Below are 25,227 nucleotides of genomic sequence, written 5' to 3'. Positions count from 1 at the left end.
TGAAGAAAGTTCTCGATTTGAAAAGTGTTCAAAGTTATCCAGGGTTTGATAATAATAATGATGATGGTGATGATAATAATAATAATAATAATAATAATAATAATAATAATAATAATAATAATAATAATAATAATAATAATAATAATAATAATAATAATAATAATAATAATAATAATAATAATAATGATGATGAATACACTCAAATGTTTACAAATCATATGTTAATAATAAAGAAATATCAATACATAACAGAGAGATGATTTACAAGTGAAAATATCTCTCATCTCCCAAAGCTACAGTATAACTATCCATTCGACTGTTTCCTTCCCAGCCAAGGACCCCGGCCAGGGTCAGGACAAAACTAAGTACTCTCATTCCAAGACTAAGACGGAAAGCAATTTGGAAAACAGATATATGAGGATGGAAGACACAGTAAATGCCTCCCTGTCCAATGTGGGAGGTCAGGGACCCCACCCAGAAGAAGAAGAAGAAGAAGAAGAAGAAGAAGAAGAAGAAGAAGAAGAAGAAGAAGAAGAAGAAGAAGAAGAAGAAGAAGAAGAAGAAGAAGAAGAAGGAGATGGAGGCGGAGAAGAAGAAGAAGAAGAAGAAGAAGAAGAAGAAGAAGAAGAAGAAGAAGAAGAAGAAGAAGAAGAAGAAGAAGAAGAAGGAGAAGAAAAAGGAGGAGGAGGAGGAGGAGGAGGAGGAGGAGGAGGAGGAGGAGGAGGAGGAAGAGGAGGAGGAGGAGGAGGAGGAGAAAAAGAAGAATGCGGAGAAGGGGGAGGAGGTGGTGGAGGAGGAGGAGAAGAAGAAGAAAACGAATACCTCAGTCACACAAGGAATGATTTATTAATTTATTTAATTGTATACAAAGAAATTATCAGCACTTAAATATAAATAACAAAATCAAGTTAAGTGCACGATACATGTAGGATACAGAGTCGATAATAATTTGACATAGAATTGCATAATATGTGGGTAAATAAAGTATCTTATATTTGATTCATAATAATTTCTAGCTGCTGTTCTTTCCTTTCTTTAGACCATTTCGAAAACTCAAATCCTTTTTCTGTATCATTATGTCATTTTAAAAAAAAATAATTTCCTTCATTTATCGAAATGGCGAAAAAAAGGTCATTTAAAGGGTTTTAATGAAATGAAATCTTTTTCCCCAGAAGAAAGTGCTTGTTCATAAATTATAGTGTCAGATATTATATTTTATTCTTACAATTCATTCCGCTAAGAGTGATTGCTTTAATCTGTTAAAATAAAGGTAATGTGATTTGTGACACTGTGAAAACTTTGTAAAAAAACATAAGCGTTTATCTATCATATAATATCATTTCATATTATATCAACATGCAGAGCGATAAGGCAATATGCCTTTAAATACGACAATTTTAAATTTACAGTCCAGAACAACTACAAAAGACGTCGAACTTCTATATCATGGCACAAGACCGAAGGGCTAGAGCTCAGGTGGTCACTGGTTTGGATAAGTAAGTAAGTAAGTAAACTTACAGTCTGTGCTATCAATTATTTTTTGCTAAGCTGCCATACGGATTTGTCTTATATTGTTGTGAAACTATTTCTTTTTTTTCTGAAACGGCGAACTGATTATCTATCCAAAATGTTAGTCTATAGTTACGGGCGATGGGTTTACACTGATGTTGAATCATGAAATGAATTTAATGTTGCCAGGGTTCTTTAAGAAAGAAAATTAAAACTATCATCAGAATTTATTGAATACGGCGCGCATGCCTTATTCCTAATGGAAGCAAAAAGTAAATTCATTCAATTGTCTAAAATATGTCCGTCATGAGGTTGACTTGGATACTTCTGATTTTTTTTTTGTTTGCATTTTCGAGTACAAAAATTACAAGAAGAACCCGGTTTAAAATCTTTGTTGACATAAACAAAACTATCATAATGGGATTTTATTTTATTATCAGAACTGTAAAACTTTGGAACAGTATCAAGTATGAAACGAAAAATGTTTCCTCTGTTGACAGATTCAAAATAAAGAAATAATCAATTCCCGATTTATTTATGATTAAATTTAAATACACAAGATATTAAAATGATATTAGGCTGCTTGAACATGTGGACTGTAAAAAGTAATAAAAATGAATACAACAGCTTAAAAAAGAAAAAGAACATCTAATACCAAACACGGAATGTTTCGTTAGGGTATTAAAAGGTCAGTTGGCCTGAATCACCCTTTACATGACATGATTTGATATGATATGATAATAATCACATGATCTTGCACTACTCAATTCATATCACTGTTTCAAAAACATTGACAATTACAATTCCAGACAAGCAGAGAAAATAGCAACGACAAAGAGAGAAAAACACAATTGAGCTGTCGACGCTCCGTCATCGTCTGTGGTGTTTTCTACCGCCACACCTTGTGTTGTAATTTCAGCCGTTACACCTTGTGTTGTAATTTCGGCCGTTACACCTTGTGTTGTAATTTCGGCCGTTACACCTTGTGTTGTAATTTCGGCCGTTACACCTTGTGTTGTAATTTCGGCCGTTACACCTTGTGTTGTAATTTCTGGCTTTACACCTGCTGTTGTAATTTCTGGCTTTACACCTGCTGTTGTAACGCTTGGTGTTGTAGTTTCTTCACCAAAGCCTTTCGTAGCAGCTGAATGGAAAGGAGGGTAGGTAGAAATAATTACCAAGAAAAGTGATTGTGTTCTTTTATACGGTGTATGAAAATCCGATGTGTTATGTAGAGTTGAGGATAGAAAACAATTAATTATTTATCTTAAAATTTAAAAATATGCGAACAAAAATAATAAAGGCCCCACCCCACCCCCCCCCCCCACAAAAAAAAAGAACAAGAGCACAATTAAGCAAACAAAACAAAAACGGACAAAAGAGAAGACAATGGGCTGGTGATGGAAACAGCTAGTGATAGGAATGTTAGCAGTTATAATTTTTGTAGTGGTAGTAGTAGAAGTAGTAGTAGTAGTAGTAGTAGTAGTAGTAGTAGTAGTAGTAGTAGTAGTAGTAGTAGCAGTAGTAGTGGTAGTAGTAGGAGTTGTCTTCTTCTTCTTCTTCTTCTTCTTCTTCTTCTTGTGGAAACCTCCAATATTCTCGAGGATCACTCCCCCGTTTGTAGGGTTTTACATTGTAAACTTGTTAAAAATCTGCACATAATACTAATAAAAAGTACATAGATTTTAAAAAAATTAAAGTCACGATGTGAACTCTAACAACCGCGTGAAGGCATGTTGGCAGCCGTTGTCAGCAACTTTAGCTGGGAGGCTATTTCATATTCCGGCAGTGGAAGGGTAAAACGAATACAGGTGGGCGTTGTTTTTTATGTTGGGATGGTTACTCTTGCTGTATGTCCCCTCGTTGTTCTTGTGCCAATATCTTTGATGTCGTTTGGAAGTTTAAGGTACAAATTTTTATAGTAGATCTGGTGGAACAATTTAAGTTCATCTATCTGTCTTCTCTTTTCCAGAGTTTCAAGGCCAATCCGTTGTGTTACTTCGGATGCACTTGAGAAAGGTTCGAATATGTTTGTGATGCGTCTTGTTGTTTTTCTTTGATTGTTTTCTAAAGTGTCGATGTTTTTCTTTGTGTATGGGCCCCAAATTGAGCTTCCATACTCCAAAATTGGTCTAACAATTAGTATTAAAAGCAAGAGTTTGACTTGAGATTGTCATCTTTTTAAATTGCGGGCGATGTAAGCGCTTGTTTGACTTGCCTTTGAAGCCAGGTGACATATGTGGTCGTTCCATTTAAGGTTTTGAGCAAACTCAATGCCAAGGTATTTTGCTGTCTTTATATGTTCCAGGTTTTGACCATGATGTTTGTTATTCAAATGTAGTAGGTGCTTTCTTAATTGTGATGGTTAAAACATTGTACTTTGAATTCCATTTGATTTATTGTTTCCCATTCTTGCAGTTTAGCTAGATCGTCATTGAGTGTTTTGCAGTCGTCTGTTGTTCTTATCTGATTATATAATGCTGTGTCGTCAGCAAAGAAGCGCACCTTTGACCTTATACATCGTGGAAGATCATTTAATGTACACTAAAAATAGGGCGTGCCCAAGGACTGAACCCTGAGGTACACCTGATGTCACCATTCCGATTGTGGAAGTCTCGCCGTCGACAAGAACTTGTTGGGTGCTATTGTCCAGAAACGCTGCAATCCATTGTAAGGTTTTGTCCCTGAGGCCAACATCATACCATTTCTGGATTAGCCGATGGTAAGGAACCTTGTCGAAGGCCTTGGCAAAGTCCAGCAGCACTAGATCAATTTGACCTCCTTTATCAATAGCAGCTGACAGATCATGTGTTAATGATATAAGTTGTGTTTGACATGAGCGGTGCTTCCTAAATCCGTGCTATTCGTCACAAAAAATACTGTTAGTTTCGAGATATTCAGTCATTGAGGATCTCATTACATGCTCTAAAATGATCAGTTTGCAGCAGATGCAAGTTAATGAAATTGGACGGTAGTTTTGGGCTCTGCTTCCAAACAATTGGTATATCTCTCGTTTCAAGAGAGAGTTTGAACAAATGTGTGAGGACAGGGGCAAATTCATTACTCAATACGGGATGGTATTGTGTATGGGCCACATGCTTTCTTTGGATCTAGAGTGGCGAGGAGTTTGGAAACGCTCTCTACTGTCACATTGATTTCGACCATAGTGTTGGAATACGTTGTCTTCTCCTTGTAGTAGTTGTTGAGTGGAAATTTTGGTATGAGCTTTTGAATCAAAAACAGAGCAGAATTGGCTATTAAGTATGTCTTCTTTTTCCTTTGCGCCATGCTCAAGGGGTGCTATACCAACCAAATCGCACCTCCTACTTTTTATAAATGTCCAGAGCTTTTTGTTTGAGTCTTCACTCACATACATTGACTGCTAGATGACACAGGAATGGACACACCCGGGAGCTGCGTACTCATGTAGGACAGGACAGAATGGCGAAGACGTGTGGCTTATGTTGGGCGCCCCAAGGGGCGGCCTCAGTAAGTAAAGTTCACTCACAAGTTCCTTAATATAATTATGATAGGCTCTTCTACTCTCTTTTTGCGTTTCTTTTTTCGGTCGGGCGTAATTGTATCAGTCGTAGTAGTAGTAGTAGTAGTAGTAGTAGTAGTAGTAGTAGTAGTAGTAGTAGTAGTAGTAGTAGTAGTATTAGTAGTAGTAGTAGTAGTAGTAGTAGTAGTAGTAGTAGAGTAGTAGTAGTATAGTAGTATAAGTAGTATAGTAGTAGTATATAGTAGTAGTAGTATAGTAGTAGTAGTAGTAGTAGTAGTAGTAGTAGTAGTAGTAGTAGTAGTAGTAGTAGTAGTAGTAGATAGTATAGTAGTAGTAAGTAGTAGTAGTAGTAGTAGTAGTAGTAGTAGTAGTAGTAGTAGTAGTAGTAGTAGTAGTATGAGCAGTAGTAGTACTAGTAGTATTAATATTAGTAGTAGTAGTATTAATAGTAGTAGTAGTAGTAGTAGTAGTAGTAGTAGTAGTAGTAGTAGTAGTAGTAGTAGTAGTAGTAGTAGTAGTAGTAGTAGTAGTTGTTGTTGTAGTAGTAGTAGTAGTAGTAAGTAGTAGTAGTAGTAGTAGTAGTAGTAGTAGTAGTAGTAGTAGTAGTAGTAGTAGTAGTAGTAGTAGTAGTAGTAGTAGTAGTAGTAGTAGTAGTAGTAGTAGTAGTAGTAGTAGTAGTAGTAGTAGCAGTAAAAAAGAGCGAGATTTTCCCCTTGACTTTAAATGCCAATAGCGCCCAAACTTTTCAACAGATTTCAAAACGGGTTGGCATAGATAATTGTAAGTAAAAAAATATTGACGCGTACCCTTTCTTAAGGTTAATGGGTGTCACTGTCATTTAATCTCTATATAACGATGGAATTGTATAATCCAACGAATTTTCTCAAAGGTCAAATATTCCCCTTTTAACTGCAAATTAATAATAAGGTTACCACAGGTATTGTTGAGGGATCCAACTAACCCGAAAGAAAGTTATTGGAATGTCAGCATTTTATATGGACTGATTAGATGCGACTTTCTTCTCTAGCCAACTAAAACCTACTGTTCTGCGATAAAAACTAAACTTCACAATCCCAGGTTTGATATTTTTTGCCAATATGAGGATCATTGTAATCGATCGATAATTGAAGCACAAGTTTTCTGGACAAAATTGTTAATATGTGGGGGTTTTTTTCAGAGTACAGCAGTGTAGGTTCATGGTTCAAGTCTTGCTATGGCGGGGCAAATCGACTCGCATCCCCTCATCTTCATCATCATCCATTGTGGCCTGTACTTGAGTACGTCGCCTGAAGGCTGTCTCCACGTATCACGATCCTCTGCGGTGCGCATGAAGGCTACGTTATTTTTTAAAAATCACTTGTGGTCATTCTCGGGTTATTCAAATATATCATTCCCTGTCTTCTCTAGCTGTCTTTCCTTCGATCATCCCAGATGTTACCAACTTTTCTATTCCGTCCCTCCATGTCCCAGAAACTTAACTGCCTCTTTCCGATGGTATCTATCAGTATTCTTCCTTTCCCCCCCCCCCCCCCCCCCTTTGTCAGCACTTCCTCGTTCGTATACTTGTCTGTCCATGATATCCTCAACATTCTTCTATACTTCCACATCTCAAATGCCTCTAACCTCTTAGTACATTCTTTGTCAAGCGTCCACGTTTCACAAACCGTATAAAAGGAAACTTATATCATACGTTTCCACTACTTTCATTCTGTTCTTCAACTTTAGGTTGTTATTTGAAACAACTGGACGCATTTTTTGAAACACAATTTTTGCTATTGCTATTCTTTGTTTTAAATCCTCTATGTCACGTGCGTCATGGGCAATGAGAGTGCCTAAATATTTAAATTTCTTTACTTGTTTGATCGACTCTCCTTTACCCGACAAATGAAAGGTTGTGTTGTTGTCTTTCTTTGAGACCACCATGCATTCGGTTTTCTTAACATTTAGTGTCAGGCCCATCTCTTCACATCTCTCCTCACCAGTATATCTAAAATTTTCTGCACGTTTTGTGAAGATAATGCCATCGGAGTACCATTGGCTTTGTATCTTATGTTATTCGTATTATGTCCTCAACGACGGCGCCTTTCCGTACCCTTCACCTTACTCATGGCAGATAACGACATTGTGTCTGTCCACACAAAAAAGATGTAACAGGGAATTACAAGTGTCATGTTCAATGTTGCTGTATGCTAGAGACCCATTGTAAGGCGCATTGAGCCTTAGGCGCATTGAGCACATCCAGTTGATAGCATGCTTTATAAATATAAAAAATGAGTTTAAAATTGTTGAACAAAAAGTTCCGATTTTATATGTACACCGTAAGATGATAAATTGTTGTTTGAAGCTGTTCATCAACTTACATGGACAGTAGCCGCATTGTTTGGGACAATCGGATGAGATCACGTGTGCCAATGAATTCGAGCAACCCGCTACATCATAGGGAGAGGGGCCGCAATGTGAACCATCACTCAGATCGCAATTAACTGAAAATAAATTAAATAAACTAATCACTTTAGGAATGGATAAAACAGAATAGCTTCAACAGAGATGGTCGTATTCCTACCGAATGCAACATGGAATTATTTTATGTTCATACATTACAGCTTGTGAAGCACTCTCTCTATATATGATCCTCTCTTTGTCAGAAACTTATAATATTCCATGAAATTGTGTGTGTTAAGTGTATATCTTTAAGGAATTGTGCAAACTTTAAATTGAAGATATTGAAATTTGAGCTAAGAAAAATTATTTCTGCAAGAGCCACGTGGGGTGGGATTGTATATGTTATGATTCGTAATCCAAATAAACGTGTTAGTCTGGATTCTTGTGCGCTATATGCTGTCGTTACAAGCCACGTAACACAACCTTCACCACAACGACTCAGGTTTAATATGGAAGTGATTTCGAAAAACATTAGAATCTCTTATTAAATTAATGAGATAACGAAGTAGTTGGGACAATACCGAATGCAAAAATAACAATTAAATTCAAAAGGCTTTAATTAGATATTTTACAAAAAATTATGAAAAGAATGGAGTGGGAGGAAAAACATATGAATAATAAATGTTATACACATTATTTATTTATCACGTACGTGATGAATCCTGCCTAGAAAGAATGACTCGAGAGTCAAACTTCCTACAGTTAGTACGAAGAGTGATTGCATATGATTAGCAGTGTCTTCCATAACCACGCGTGTGATTGTAAATCGTATTTTCCTTCCGAATCAAAGTTCTCCCAATTTCACAACAACTGCTACTGTCTTGTCGGCTTGGTGTATCCTAGTAACTGGTCGAGACTAACGATACAGTCCGACCCAGAAAAGGAATAACACTTGGCAAAACTTAGTCGGAAGATGATTTTAGTCTAGGACTTGCTTGGTCAGCTCACATAAAAAAGCGATTTTTTTTTTCAAATCCTTGACTAAAGTCAGAGACTAAGGACTAGTCCGCCTTAATATCAGGTATCAACCGTCTTGAGCCAATGTATTCAAAATTGGCTAACTTTCTCGTTTAAAATTCATTCCCCCCCCCCCCCCCCACACACCCACCCAATTACTAAAAAAAAACTCGTTGCACTCTTGCTGTTGACTTATGGAAGTAGGAAGGTCATTTACCCATCTGAGTATTATACTATATTGCCACAACCGTCAGATATTTCAAACCACACGATGACAGATCAGCGACCAAGAACATCACTGTCGACTTACCGAGAAAAAAAACAAGCAAAAAAAACTTGCTCGTGTATCAGGACCAAGGAATAAAATGAGGCACCAATGGCTAGTTGTATCATTTCGATAATGCCTAACTGTATCATATGCAATGTTTACTCTATGTTTTAAAGAACAGTGTATCATATTTTCCTCATTTTACTATAGTAGGGTAAAAAAAAAAGAATGTCCTGAACATAGGATGCCTAACCAAAATAGGCAATAACGCAATCTACGGGAAGAGCAATGAAAGACTTCTATCACATCCAATTTTAGAGTCTCTATATCGACTTTTCGGCCATATAATAAGAAAAGACATAAAAATACAACCAGCACACAAATCCATGAACGGTTGGTTACGATTGAAAAGTTTCTAATAGTCTAAGTGACTTGTTTTAACACTGTTGTAATGGAACATATTTTACGTTGGTTTGAGAGTATTTTTAGTACAACAATGAGCCCACAACCTAAAGAGAAAATCAGGAGTTAGTGTACTGTTGAAACCGAAAGCAAGTCGAGGGCTTGATACAATTTTTAAGTTATGAGACATAACCAGTTATTTAAATCTGGACCTATTCTCGAACAGCTACTCATTGCCACGCTCACTCTCACATTCCAAACAGTGATGTGGTAAGTCGTCTCTATTATCAGCATTTTTCTATCTGTTTAAGAACAATATTGAGTCCAAGATAGAGAGTTGAGGGAACCCTCCTTGCTTCATGAATGACGTGAGAACTGAAGAATTGAGGCAACCCACAATGTTCAATGGGTGAAATGCCAGCCAGTGATATTCATGCCAGCTTATTTTGCGAATCCATTCATAACAGAAGCGTCATTATCTCAACAGATAAGAAACAATCCAAGAGTATGGGGAGAGACATCCATAATATATCCAAGGATTATTATGATGGTAGTTCAATAAAGACTATTCCGAACCGACGTGAAAGTAATTGACGGGCATACAACGAAATTAGTTGTGTGCTTATTGTTGTAATAAAAATACTCTCAAATCGACACAAACTATTTTCCATTACAACAATGTTAAAACAAGCCCATAATTGCGTTTAGTTATCAGACTTGCAAATATGTGCACTTAATTCCAAATCCATAGCTTAGAAAAGTTCAAATTAAATCATTTTAGCAATCATTCTTACTGAGGGCCTTTTATCTAAAAATAATTCGTACTACATGTTTAATTGACTCAAAATGAACAAAAAATTGATCCTATTCTGACGTTACCACAGAAACCATGAGAGAATTGTGACTGTGTTTTTGAAAGGAATTTATACTATCATAATAATAATAATAATAAATAATAATAATAATAATAATAATAATAATAATAATAATAATAATAATAATAATACACATTTATATAGCGCTCATTCTCGTGTAAAACACAAGCTCTGGGCACTTTACAATATAAATATCAATTTTAAGTGAATAAATTAAAATGATAATAATAGCCAAATCAAGGATTCATAGAGTCAATAAAAACAAATACAGTAAAAATGTGTCTTGAGATTCTTTTTAAAGGTAGGTAAAGACTTGCACTCTATTATTATATTATTATATTATTATCTCTACTATTATATTACGATAAGTACGCTTTGCAACAATACACGACATAATGGTAGATTTTTTATGCGTATTACTTACGAGAACACTCTGGTTGTATATAACGACTGCCACAATCACATGTACAAGTTGACCGATCTAGAGTTTTGCGATTCCAACATACCAACCCACTGCAATCTGAGAAAAAAAACGAGTTAAAAAGGTAACTTGTTATAAATAATAGTCATAGTCATCATGAACTGGAAGGTTCAAGGTTCCCATGAGCCTCTAAGTGCGAGTAAAAATAATCATAAAAATTTGTTTACGGTTTTTATGACATCATACTCTTCATTAACATCAATTTCATTGTAAATTTTTGTATCATCAGCAAAGAGACACACGTGTGACTGTAAATCCCGTATATCATTGATAAAATTAACAAAATAGATAGGTCCGGGGACTGAGCGTTGAGGTATCCCCATGTTAACAGAGTGTCAATTGGAATTGACATTGACATCTAAACGTTGTTCTCTATTTTTAAGAAATTCCTCGACCCACAGACAAAGTTTTGGACTGATTTGGTAAGCTTTCAGTTTATGGATAAGACTAACCTCATGAGGAACTTTGTCAAATGGCTTTATAAAATCCATATAAACGATATTAATACCTTCTCCGTGATCCAATAGTGTAGTCCAGTGGTCAAGTGCTGTGATTAATTGTAACGTTGTTGATTTGCCATTAATGAAACCGTATTTTCATCACTAAAATGGTCGATTTCGTCCATGTGAGTGACAATTTTCTTTCCGATAAGCTTTTCTATGATTTTACATATTATACTGATTAGAAAAATTGGTCTTTACTTTGATGGTAATTGTTTTATCATCTTTTTACATAGAGCAGTCATTTGGCCTGTTACCCAATCTTCTGGAATCTTCCGAACTTCTAATAGCAAATTAAATTGTAAGCGGCACTTGTATAATACCAGCTATTTGTTTAAAAATAATTTGGTAGATTATATCAGCCACCGAATATTTTGTTGTGTCAAGATCATTAAAAAATTATAATACAGTGTGTGTGTTTAAAAAACACTTATTATTGTCACATTTCAGGTTTTAATAATTGAATAATTCGAGAGCTCTGTAAGATTTCATCAAATGGTTTTTGCCATACGTGCAGAATTTATTGAAGTTTTGATTGATATAATTTTTTACACCATGGTAGCTGGGCTATTACGTCAGTGATAGAAAATGGTAATTTTGACATAAATCGTAATTTTTAAATGAAGTTCCCAAACCGATGGATCGGCAAAGATGCTCCAATTTCCTGGCCTCAAAGATTACCTAATCTAACCCCACTTCACTTTTTTATGGGGATGTGTGAAAATCAGAGTGTTTAGAACCCCCGTGAGAGACGTGGGTCATATGAAGACAAAAATAAGAGAAACCGTTCTTTCTGTCACAATAGCAAGTTAATGGTTACGTTCCCAACCCACAACGAACAACAAGGATGAAAACGAAGATCTGTCCTAAGATTTTGAGGACAGATCTTCGTTTTCTTCCTCGTCGTTCGTCAATCGTTGAAGGTTGGGAACGTTAACGTCAAGTTGCTATCATTCATGATGCAAAAGACCATGGGACGAACTGGAGAGACGCTTGCGGCTTGCCATTCAAAAGGTGGTGGTCATATGGAGGATTGCGCAAACACACAGGTAAGATATCAGATGAAAAACAATTAATGCATTTGGATTAATATGTTGAAAACCAAATCGATGTCGTTGCAGCTGTTCTTGAGTTATTCAAACCTGAAATGTGTCAATGATTAAAATCAAACGCCCTGTAAATTACGATTTATTTCAAAATTACCCTTTTCTACTTATGACATCATAACACAGCTACCAGAGGGCGCACAGAGTTAAAACTTTTATCAAACAAAACGTAGATATATTCTAAACCTTTGGAGAGAAAAAAACGTTTGATGAAATCTTACATAGCTTTGGAGTTATTTAAACCTGAAATATTTTTTTTAAACATACAGTACTTTGTTGCAGTTTATTAAAATAACAAGGTGGGTTCGTCTTTATACTAAATAATATACATCAAATCAGACCTTCTTGTTCTTATCAAAGAACAGTTAAGGCGATGCAAATAGGACAAAGAAGTCGTGACGTCACACCTTCTGCTCTTCTGGTTCTAAATTTCTTCGGATATGACTAATAATGGATGGATTATATATTGAATCATAATGTGGCATAACTATTTAATTTTAGTAGCAGGATATAATATAGGCATATTGTTATGGTTGCGGGGGGGGGGGGGGGGTAAAAGAGACAGGATGGATCATCTTTATTCACTACCATCATTATTTACACTAGAAAATAAGATGCTGTCGCTCCGAAGTCAGAAGATCAATTACACAAGCTATGTATCTAGTCCTCCGGTAGAGTTGGTTTTACACTTCCAATAAGATTGGAACCAGTTTTTTTTTTATTTTACATCACACTTTTCTCCCCTAGTCGAGTTGTGTCGTTGTTCCCGTCCTCATGGTGAAAACAGCTCAAACAAATAATATATGAATTTATGATCTGATATAAATTCAGTCTCGGTGTTATCATAACTCCCTCTCTTTCAAAATGTTCAGAAATATACAGGGTGTTGTGTTGTTTTTAAAAGTCGAAAAACTAGAAATGGTAGAAACATCTGGGTTTTTGCATATTTTTCCATCATTATTCATGTTTTCTTGTTGTGAAAATTTTAGGAAGATGCAAAAAGCTGTTAAATACAGTCGCGCTTTTTGTAAAAAGGGAGAAATTTGATTCAAGCAAATTTGACCCATTTATATTTTTCTTCCAATTCATAATATTGAATATTTTTTTAACTTGAAATATAAAGTTTAACATTGATACAAGAATGTAGGGCTTACTTGAGTCAGACTTTAACTAAACTCAATAACATAATCAATTATTATGACAAAATGACTTGACTCTCTTGACGAAACTCTTCTGAGGGATCTCAGTGCGTAGTCGATAGACTAGTTCAGTCTCTGGCTGACGGAAGGAAGGAACGGTAGCAAAAGACCGTGGAAAGCATTACGCACTTCAGCCGCCACGCTTGGCGACTGATTAAAGAAATTGAATCCTGACTTTGCGAGGGCTGTATCGGAATGCGAGTGCGAGGCAGACACAATAGCCTTCAACAGTCGTGACGTCACTGCCCTCGTAATGACGCATAGTAACTTAGTAACTGGTTCTAAACTATCGAAACAATGGCGGACGACCTTATGAAATACTTCTCCAACGAGCATAAAGTGTGTCCAGTGGAGAAAAACATAAATCTGATCATGTTTTGACTTTTATACATTATGATCACATGACACGTGAAAAAGTTCTAGCCAGCATGGAGAATAAAAAGTACCGGTTTTCTTTGTTTAGAACTAAGCTGCTCGTTGCTGGGCGACGCGACATCAGACTACTGAATCTTATTACCAAGACATAATGGAGCGAAGCAAACGAGACCCGAATCAAGCTTTCGAGCACGGTGCCCGTGTAAGATTTGAAATTCGCGATCCCAGTCAAAAAGTCAAACTAGACAGCACCGTTCAGTCCAAAAGAATTGGTTGCAGTTATTTATGGAACAGCGGCAGAGACAGATGGTATATAACCCAATATGGTGACGCATCTGGACCCAAGGGCACGGGCCTGGTTGGTGGAGGCAATGCCTGACGGCCTTGCAAAAGAGAAGCTTCCGAATTCCATAAATGTGGAAGCACGCTAAGATAGTTGCCACTCTGAAGCTCGGAAACCGACTACAGATCTATATCACTTCTGAGTTGCTTTTACAAACTCATTGAGCGTATGCTACTGAGCAGATTGGGGCGGTCCCAAACGTAGCCCTGCCAAGCCATCAGGTGGGTTTCGGGTACGGGAGGTGTACAACAGAACAGGTCATTGCCCTTACAGAGCATATTGAAACAGGCTTTGAAAGGAAACTGCAAACAGGTGCGGTGTTTTAGACCTATCAGTGACCTATAACACGGTCTTGTGCGAAGGCCTCATGCCGAAATTTGCAAAAATCATATGGTGCAAAAAAAAATTGAAATTATTCTCTTCTATAGTAGGTGAAAGACAGAACGAGCAAAGTTAGGAAACTGGGAAATGGAGTCCCCGTGGGATCTGTTCTGGCACCAATGTTGTTTAGCGACATGCGGAACACTTCCTCCCTGAGGCTGGGATAAGCGGACGACTAGGCCCTCGTTTCTCAAAGTAAGGCATGGACACGTCTCGAGAGCACACTCAGTGAGGACGTTACCAAACTGAAGTCCTACTTTAACAAGTGGTACATGAAGATGGAAAATTAAAAAACAGTAGCCGCAGCTTTCCATCTAGTCAGCACATGACCCACCCGGAAATTGAACATCCTAAAGGTTACCCATATGAACCGTATCCGAAGTACCTGGGCATTGCACTGGACCGCAGCCTTACCTATCGGGTCCATCTCAACAGTGTTTTCCAGAAGATAGAGAAACACAAGTCTTCTGAGGAAACTGGCGGGGATAGCTTTGGGTGCCCGTCAGGCGCTCCCGGGGACTTCTGCCCTGGAACTATGCTACTCCACTGCGGAATATTGCACTCCAGTGGTAGGAGCAAGAACATTGAGACGGTATATAGTGTCGGGACCGCTGGGGTCGGGTGGGAGACGATTAACTAGCGATTGCTTAATAAAATAGAGAGGAGAAGTGGGAAACCCCTCTCAGGCGCATATTGGACAGTGATCCAAGTACTTAACTTCCCTGACTCCGGACGGGATTGCACGTATGAGATGGAAGTAGACTTGGAAACATTCGATCCCTCAAAACTGGGAGAGAAGTTGCCAGGCTGCTTACCAGCAAGAGGAGACATTTGGTAGTCTATGGTCTAGAACCTGTCTAACAGCGACCACATTACATAAGTGGGGACAATTTCCGTATCCCAGTAATATTATAGTATTTGACAAATATTGTCTTCTGAAGGTCAAGATCATTCACTTAATTCTGAATTCTAGTTCACATGTTTCCGGAATCATATTTTCGACGCAAGTGGTGTTTTTGTCTGTCAGGACCGATTTAGGGCAGTCATTTCCTTGAGCATGTTCAAGACCTGACCTCAAACATCGGATTTCAAGAATATTATTATTATAAGCCTCCAATGACCACGCTTATATCATTTCTTATCAAAATGTGTACCTTTATACAATGAATGGTTCTCGAATTGAAAGATTTGTTATTAAGAATTATCACCGAGTGTCAGGATAGACATTAAGCGTCAAACTATGTTTTTAGTAAAACCGGATTAGTGCGGCGAAAAAAATATTGAATTGCTACGGTTAATTTTACAAAAAATAATCGTGACGCATCGTATTATTTTTTCTATAACGCTCTAACAAATCAGTTTTTTTCCTAAACCAAAGGGATATGATGCTAGAGTTTTATTTTCAGTTTAGAATAAAGATATGAACAAGTGTGTAAGAAACAGTGCCAGACAAAGAGAAAAGAAAAATACAAGTTTAAAAAAAAAACCATCACAAAAAAGCAGTCTGCCTCCACTGGGAATCGGACCTCAGACCTGTTTTTTGGGTCAGATAGGCTCATTTGGGGGGGGGGGGGGGGGGGGGGGGGTTCATGTATTTTTCCTCTTGGTTTCGCTTGGCACTGTTTCAGACACACTTTTTTCAGATCATTATCTTACAATAGTGCCTGTTCCTTAATTTTTCACTATGTTTAGATTAGAATAATGCATTGACGACGCTGGTCTACGCCATTTGAAAAGTGAAAATCGTTGCAATAAGTCTCAAGTTAAGGTCAAATGTAAGATCTTAATCATTTTACATACCCATGTCATTTTTAAACAGACTTTGTCAACGATCAAGGGAGCAATAAATCCTATAAACTTGGTGGGATAAAAATGTTTTTATTTTCGTCCAAGCTTCTTAATAGTAAGGGGAATTAGGTCCAAAAAACCCTGGAATTGTGCAAACGTGGTTGAAAACATGAAAATTACATATGTTGTAGAATATGAAAAACCCTATAATTTATGATATAGAACCACTCTGAGAGATCAGTATTAGTTGAGATACAAGGTTTTTAAGATTAAAAATTTTTGAAATGGACGACAATAATTTCTTTCATTTTTATTGTGTAAACATTCGAGGCAAGCCGACCAAAGGTTGTTTTACGTCATCCTTTGGATTCCCATTGGTGACTATTTTTAGCGTCGAAGCGGATGTTTTCCTTTTTCTTTACTTTCGATTCACGAACCATACAAAATATTTAATCGTAAATATTATTCAATTTCACGTCTAGCGAGCAATATTCTATAATATAAGATTTTTTTTTCTGCATCTGATTTAATAAGTATAATCAATTGCTCTAAAACAGACGGGCAGACGAGCAGAGGGGTAGACAAAACAGACGAGCAGAACACAGCTCAATAAACGCCGATAACCGGTGTTGACAAAGGACAGTGCTCCTTCTCCCCTCCTCCTGTTTTCTTTTCTTTCCAAAAATACTGCTATAATCATTTTACGTGAGTTAAAACCTGTTTCGGTCAAACTTGATGACAGTAAAGAGTCAGCATACCACTTACATTGCTATAATTATCATCGTTATCATCATCATCAACCACTATGATGCTGTATTGTGGCAAGTTATTTACTTTACGTTATTTACCTCAAAGGGACAATGGGAGACTGTTCTATTTATACTGCACACATTTTGCCTGCTGATGATGGGTCTTTACCAGAAAGAACGAAAGAAAGAGACAGAGAGTTATGAAAGAATATTGCATATGCCTAAAAAAGGAATGCGTTTGCATGATTTCAGATACACGTACAATAGTAAAAAGACCTGCTCCCAGAGACTGCGACAAGTGTTTGATATGACAAGATAACACAGACCGTTTCTAATGTCCCTCTAAGTGGAGGAGGTATGACAAAGGGCAAGGCTATGAAACTCTTTTTGAAGATTTAACACAATTCAATTCTTTGGTTTGTGATGAAAACAAGTTGGATGCATCTATTTTTTAATTCATCAGAAAGAAATGAGATTATTGAAAGCTTAAAACAAAATGATGCTAAGTGGCATAAGTATTGTCGTGTAAAATTTAATGCCAACAAAATTAGGCGATTAGAATTAAAGAAATCTAAAAGAATTGCCCTACAAGAATTCCAAACTTCGTCATTTGACTTGGAGGAGTCACCGAATTAATATATTTCGCAACCCACGAGAATAATGAGACAACGTTCAAAATTAGAGATTGGCTATAATAAACAAACGTGCTTTTTTGTAAAAACATGGAATCGGGAGTACTCCATTCTGTAATGACAACAGATATGGAAGAAAATATTCGTGAAGTAGCGTTATCTATAAAAGATTCTGATATGTTGTCATTTATTGCCGGAGGAGATTTAGTCGCTCAGGAGCCACACTACCGCCCTATACCATAAAATTTGTCATGCAAACAAGCTTTAAAAGATGTCACTGCTGATGATAATCATGATGTCACTGTTCTTGAAAGAAGTCGAGCTTTTGCTAACATTATATCTTTTATAGAAGAGAACCCTGCAACAAATGTGACGATCGACATGAACCACTGTGGAGCTTATTTCTAGAATTTTCAAAAGTGTCCCAAAAACTCATCAAATGTTCATGTAAGAGAGAATGTATCGGCACCTGATGCAAGTGTTTAAGGTCCGGTTTGCCTTGCACGGATTTGTGTAGATGCGGCGTGTGTGTTTGTTGGGGGGGGGGGGGGGGGTGTTAGGTCAGTACAGTAATGAGTAAAATTTTCTCTCTCTCTCTCTCTCTCTCTCTCTCTCTCTCTCTCTCTCTCTCTCTCTCTCTCTCTCTCTCTCTCTCTCCCGCTCACTCCCTCTCCCCCCTCTCCCTATTTTATCTACTAGTTAGGTTAGTACAGTAATGAGTAAAATTCTCTCTCTCTCTCTCTCTCTCTCTCTCTCTCTCTCTCTCTCTCTATCTATCTATCTATCTATCTATCTATCTATCTATCTATCTATCTATCTATCTATCTCCGTCTCTCCCTCTCCCCCTCTCCCCCTCTCCCGCTTTTATCGACTAGTTACAACACGAAATAACCATCAGTTAGCTACCCTAAATGGTTACCGGTGTATTTAAAGTTTTAGAACGCACATTGTATTGTCGTGGTTATTTCCTCGGATAAGTAATGCTATATAGGAAAAATTAAAAGTGCTAAAAAAGCACTGTTATGATAAATTGCCAGAGTGGTTCTATATCAGGTGTTATTTATACGGGTCATAGCTACCTATATGCCAATTTTCAGGATTTCAACCTCAATGTGCACGGTTTTAGCCTAATTTTCCCTAATACAATGAATATGAAGAAAATATATATTTTTACGCAGTTATTTCCCTTGTTTAATATAGCTGTAATAGGTAAAATCTAAGGCCTTAAACCGATACGTTATGATTGATTGCCAGAGCGGTTCTATATCAGATGTTTTTTCTATGGGTCTTAGCAACCTGTATGCAAATTTTCATGCTTTCAACCCGAATTTGCACGATTTTAGCCTAATTCCCCCTACTATAAATTGCTCTGATTGGGAAAAAACTGCATTAGATGACGATAAATATTATCTGTGAGTCAAGAAATTATGCAACTGTGGACTTTCAAATCTTCATCATTGTCACAATCATCATCATCATCATCATCATCATCATCATCATCATCATCATCATCATCATCATCATCATCATCATCGTTGTTGTTGTCATCATCTTCGCCGTCGCCATCATTATCATAATATCATTGTTGTCATCATCTTCATCATCATCATCATCATCATCATCATCATCATCGTCATCATTTTATGCATTCATTATCATTATTGTTGTGATGTTTCGTTATGAAAATGTTTAAATCAATAATCTTTATTTATCTCTAGGTAGGTGATGAAAATTCCTTGATAAGTACTCACTGTAGAATTTAATAAGAAATATTGGCAAAGGACATCTTGCAAGTCGATAACGTTTTAATCAGAAGAGAGACAAAGTCAACAACAACGGACTTAAATCTATGATAAAGGATAGTAACTAATTGCAGTACACAAACTAATGACGGCATTGTTAATTGAATTTGTACAACTAAAAACAACTATACTTTATAAACTAAAGCATCCCATCATAAATTTCAATTCATGATCAACTTGTATCAAATTCACAATAACAATACCCATGACCATTTGCATTAGTATAATGAACACTCAAACTTTATAATAGTTTTCCTCCAACAGAGTTAAATAAAAAACCAGCAAATATAGTTATCAATTTGCTATATAAAAATATAATAAAATCAAAAATCTACACCCAGTAGAGTTATCAATTTTACAATTTTAAAAACGTAACTAAATAAACAAGCTACATCCAGTAAAAACTTCAAATTGTCAAATTTAGTTCAAATAGGTTTTCTCATCCCCATCAATGATCTTAGTTTCACAAACTGGTCTTTTGGTAAAGCTTTTGTGAGAATGTCTGCTAACATTTCCTCTGTTTTACAATATTGCAACACAATATCACCCTGGGCAATCTTATCCTGAACATAATGATACTTAATATCAATGTGTTTGGATCTCTTTGACCCTTGACAATTAGCAATACAAATTGTACTTTGATTGTCCTCATAAATAACCATTGCTGGTTCATTAACAGTAACAGTACTGATCTGAGTCATCAAAGAGTTCAACCATATTGCCTCCTGAGTCGGTGATGCCAGAACAATGTACTCAGCTTCAGCAGTTGAGAGTGCAACACAATTTTGTTTCCTACACCCCCATTGAACAGCTCCTTCTGAATTAAGAAAAATGAACCCAGAAGTAGATTTTCTATCAGAATTATCACCTGCCCAGTCAGCATCTGAGTAACCAACACAAACAAAAACATCATCTGAGTTAACAGTATACACTAGGCCAAAATTTGTTGTGCCCCTTAGATATCTAAAGATTCTTTTTACTGCCACCCAGTGTTCCTTACATGGGTCTGAGGAGAACCTAGCAACCAACCCCACAGCATATGCTATGTCTGGCCTTGTTCTATTGCTTACGTGTAAGAGACTACCCACTGCAGCTTGTAATTTTGAAGATCAACTCTTCCACTGTTTTCATTTCCAGGAGTAAGCTTTTGGCTGTTGCAAACCGGTGTATCAGTCGGTGAGCAATTTTCCATGCCAAATTGGGTAAGTTTTGTTTGGTGTCGGATTCTTGTCCCATCAAAATGCTTCCATTCTCTTGTCTTTTAAATTCAACACCAAGAAAGTAATCCAGTTCACCAAAATCTTTCATTTCAAACGTGTTGGAAATGTCACTTTTGACTTGAACAAGATCATCTGCATCTTTGGTTACAAGGAGCAGATCATCAACATAAAGGCAAATAATGAATTTATCACCCTTTGTAAAAGATAGTAACTAAATTACAAAAACTAATGACGTCATTGTTAATTGATATTTCGACACTCACCACATAACCCATTGTCATTGGTCTTGCAATCAGCACCCTTCGTTCCTGACTTATAGGGCTCTGTATAATCGGCCATATTACCCCTGTAAAATGGAAAAACAAAAGAAAGTAGATACAAAGAAATAGGATGGTAGTTACCGTTTAACAAATAAAGTGAGATAACGTGAAATATCCTGAGAAAACGTGAGATAACCTGAGACAACATGAGATAACAACGTGAGATATCCTAAGATCTGAGATAACGTGAGATATCGTCAGAAATGTGAGCTCTTCATCTTCAATCTTCAATGGCTGTATTTGCAAAAGGCCCCACGGGCCCATCACTGCAAATATTCAGTTACACTCCAATCAAAACAGGGAACAGTCACACATTACTTTGACGCGCTAGTGCATTCAAAACTGTTTTGAAAGTTTCCAAGCATTCAACGTTCGTTATGTCCGGTGGTAGGACATCCCAGTCATTTATTGCTCGTGGTGAAAAAGCTGTGTTTTTATGTGTCTGTTCTTGTAAATGGTTGTATGTATTGTGATGCATTGTATCTACGTGTAACGTACCTGTCTGATTTGGTTTTTATGTAGTTTGGGATGGTGATGGGTGCATTTGGGTCGTTGATGGTTTTGTGTAAGGTACCTTGCACCCGTTTTCCAATGGTTTCCAGTCAAGTGACTGGAGGGAGGACGTGACACAACCGGGGTTTCTGGATCTGCATCAGGTTGCGAATATTGCAGCTGCTCTTTGTAATTTTTCAATATTGTTTATGTGTGTATAGATCTCACACGGCGCTGGCATATTCTAATATTGGACTGATAGGTGCTGCGTACGCCTGGGCTTTAATTCTTCGTGGGCATTGGTTTATGTTCCCTTTCAAAAACCCCAGCATCCTACTTGACTTTGCTGCGATATGTTCTGTATGGGTTTGCCACTTTAGTATCTTATTGAGATGAGCTCCGAGTTATTTTATGGAGTCAACATGTAAAGAATGGTCGGGCATTGTTTAATTGTGAGAATAAGGCTCTTTCTTGTTTGATATTGACATGGCATAGCATTTTGAAGGGTGGAACTTCGTGTGCCATGTATCTGACCATGTCTGGAGGGAATCAAGCTCATTCTGGAGTTCATGTGCATCTGTGCTACCATCTATTGTTCTGAAAAGAAGGCTATCGTCAACGAAAAGTTTAAACCTTGTTTGTGGAGATAATTTGATACCAAAGTCATTTATAGATATCAGGTAGGATAAAGACCCAAGTACTGTTCCTTGCGGTACTCCTGATTAGACATTACATTTTTCGCTTGAGTTTCCGTCAATGACAACTTATTGAGTTCAATTGCAAAGCCTTTCCTTGAACCAAAGTAGAAGATGTTGCGGTTGTTGTTATGGAACAACATTCTCTGACTGATTTGTTTCATTACCCGCTTTTCTCGAGTTTCAATAGTAATCGTTTGTGTGGTACAGTGTCAAACGGTTTACAGGAGTCTATTATCAGGAGATCGACTTCTAGTGACCATGCACTTTCTACTATTGTATTGATTAATTGTGTCTCGCATGACCGTTTTTTTTCTGAAGCCCTGCTGATGGTCGACTAGTATGTTGTGTTTGTTGTAGTGTCCCATGACAGAATGGAATATATTGTGTTCTAATATCTTGCAAATGACTGAACTTACAGATACATGTCTATAATTTAAAGCGAGGTTTCGTTTGCCCTTTTTATAGATTGGGGTTATACGGGTGTGCTTCCAGACGGTAGATCGTGTTCTTTTTTTTCAGGGACTTTGGAAAAACGTGCACAGGAACTGGGCTATTTCATCTGCACATTCTTTGAGTATTCTAGTTGGTATAAGGCCTGGCCCTGCTGCCTTGGATGGGATTAGTTGTTGCAGCTGCGTTTGTATACCGTATGTGGTTATGTTGATAGATGGTATGTTGCTTTTACCTATGTTTGGCATAGAGGGGGTTTCTATAGTAACCACATTTCCTTACTGTTTGTTCAATATATTGCATTTTTCTTCTCTGTCTGCCATATCTGAATCGTCATGGATTTGAAGGATTCGTATATTGGAAGCATCTTTACGCTTCTTTAACCTTAGAAATCCTGAGATAATGACAGAATTGATGCAATGACAAATCAATCCTTGTTAAACCCAAGACCTTGCGTAAAATAGGTGAGCTATTATTTCAATTTTCGGCCCCCCATTTCGGAACTCTCTCCCATCACATGTCATTTGTGAGATACTCGTTGACAACTTTCAAATCTCGTTTAAAGTTTTATCTTTTAACGTCATAAGTTGATATTCTATTATCATGTTTTGTTGTTTAATTGAATTTGAATCATTTTAAATCTACACGTGTCTTACTATAATATATATTGATTTATTTCACTGTAAAGCGCTTAGAGCCAGAGCCTGTATCAACGGAGTGAAGTGCTATACAAATGTCAGTTATTATTATTAATATTTCTTGTGTCCAGCTCTTGTAGTCTCGGGTTCACTCTTCATTGAATATTTTCTTCCTCGGCAACGGGTTCACTCCTAAAAAGTGATAACATCTCACTGTCCCCGGTTAATTCCCCATTTGTATCTCGTCCACTATACAATCCCGATTGGTCTCCCACAGTTCTAGGTTCACTCTCTACTAGTGATCTGTCCCCATAGTCCAGGTTCACTTTCCATTGCTATCCGCATCTTTGCGTTGTGGCTTCGTTCCCCACTGGTGTCCACTTAACATGGGCCAAGGCTCACTTCCCACTAGTGTCAACCTCAGGTAGTCCCGGGTTCACTCACCAGTCTCGATCCTCTTCCTTAGCCTGGGTTCACTCTCCATTGGTGTCTACCCCATAATTCCGGATTCACCCTCTCAAGTTCATTCCCCACTGATATCCACCTCCCATGATCCTGGATTCACTACCCATTTGTGTACACATCCCATCCTCCTGGGTTCACTTCGGACGGTTTTTAGTGGGTTTTGGTAATTTTGTAAAAAAGAAACAACGCAATTCTGTGCTTTTCTCAGTATTACTAAGGTTATCTCATAACATCTCAAGTTATCTCATGTTATCTCACGTTATCTCAGGATATATCACAATCACGTTATCCCATGATATCTCACGTTTTCTCGGGATATCTCTCATTATCACATGTTATCTCACGTTATCGTGTTATCTCACGTTATACAATGTTCATGTTATCTCAGGGTATCCGACGTTATCTCACGGTATTTCTTGTTATCTTAGGATATCTCACATTATCTCACGTTATTTCAAGTAATCTCATATTATCTCAGGTTATCTCATGTTATCTCACGTTATCTCACGTTATAGCACTTTGATACTTGACTTATGAGCCTTTCGCGTCTCCATCAAAGGATCGAGACGCCTCGGCTGCCTCCACTAGTTCGTGCTTAAGGTCCTTCCAAGAGTGTCTGTCACTGGCTAAAGTTTTACGTTTTTGTAGATTTTCGGTATTTTTAGGGTCATTGGATGTTCTATAGTTCCGAGGTTTTGGCTTAAAAGAACAGGTAGGGTGGTTATAGGTCGTCCTCTAAAAGAGTGCCCATACTTTTTGAAATGTGCTGTCATAGGTTTGTTTACTGGTATTTATGGATTTCTTCTTAATATATGTCCAAAGATGCAAAGGGATTCATTTGAAATATTTGTCGCTTAACGTATGTTGTTGAGGACTCGCTTCAATTGTTTGCGGTGGAATGCTTCGAGTTTTACTTCCGTTGACTTGGTAAGAGCCCGTGTGCCGCAGTTGCATGGCAGGGTTGATTTTACAAGAGATTTGTATTTTTTCATTAAAAAAAAATCTCATCTCTCCTGATCTATACATTCATTAATTTGTTCAGAGCGGTGTTCGAAAGATGTTTCCTTCTCTCAATGTCGTCGCTGTCAACGATCAATGTGCCCATCTTTTTTGTGATCTTCCATTAATCTTCATACCTTGACAACGTTGCACGTTCTGTTTTGTCGCTCTTTACAAACAGGTCATGTTTAAGGAGGATTTCTTTTACAACGGCTATGTGGATATGGCTTTGCCCGATAAAATCTGCATCGTCCGCATAAATTATTTCTGCTGGTAATAACATTCATAAAGCAGTCTCGGGTTGTATTAGAGAGTTTCTCAGTTCTCCTAATGCATGCTTAAGATACACTGTAAACAGTATCTGACTTAGACAGTCTCCTTGTGGTAATTCGACATTACTTATGAATGTTTTTTTACAGATCGTCCACGGATTCTTGGACTGATTCTGGTTTCACTCAGTAAAACTTGTATGATTCTTAATTCGTATTCTGTTACAATTCTTTTTAAAACATTAAGGAGCACTGTTTGGTCGATTGTATTAAAGGCCGCCAACATATCGATACCAATGATACTGATATTTACGGGTCTGCAAGACCTATGATTTCCCTGTTACCTAATAAATGATAATAATGAA

The 25,227-nt window shown here is 37.2% G+C and overlaps 1 protein-coding gene across 1 annotated transcript in view; it reads right to left on the bottom strand.

Annotated features, from left to right (window-relative positions):
• Positions 1 to 836: 836 nt before the first annotated feature.
• LOC144972701 (cysteine-rich venom protein Mr30-like) overlaps positions 837 to 25,227 on the bottom strand; it is a 48,844-nt gene continuing 24,453 nt past the window's right edge. The window contains exons 8-11 of the mRNA XM_078914241.1: positions 20,795 to 20,877; positions 10,380 to 10,475; positions 7,372 to 7,494; positions 837 to 2,653 (exon numbers count right to left, since the gene is read on the bottom strand). Of these exons, the coding sequence (XP_078770367.1) occupies positions 2,307 to 2,653; positions 7,372 to 7,494; positions 10,380 to 10,475; positions 20,795 to 20,877 (649 nt within the window). The 3' untranslated portion in view covers positions 837 to 2,306. The remainder of the gene's footprint in view (positions 2,654 to 7,371; positions 7,495 to 10,379; positions 10,476 to 20,794; positions 20,878 to 25,227) is intronic.

The sequence above is a fragment of the Berghia stephanieae genome, chromosome 5 (genome assembly GCF_034508935.2).
Source record: "Berghia stephanieae isolate SIO BIC M18660-M18661 chromosome 5, UCSD_Bste_1.3, whole genome shotgun sequence".
Classification (NCBI taxonomy): domain Eukaryota; kingdom Metazoa; phylum Mollusca; class Gastropoda; order Nudibranchia; family Aeolidiidae; genus Berghia; species Berghia stephanieae.
The sequence above is the reverse complement of the archived record's forward strand: the minus strand, read 5'-3'. Positions and strand labels throughout refer to the sequence as shown.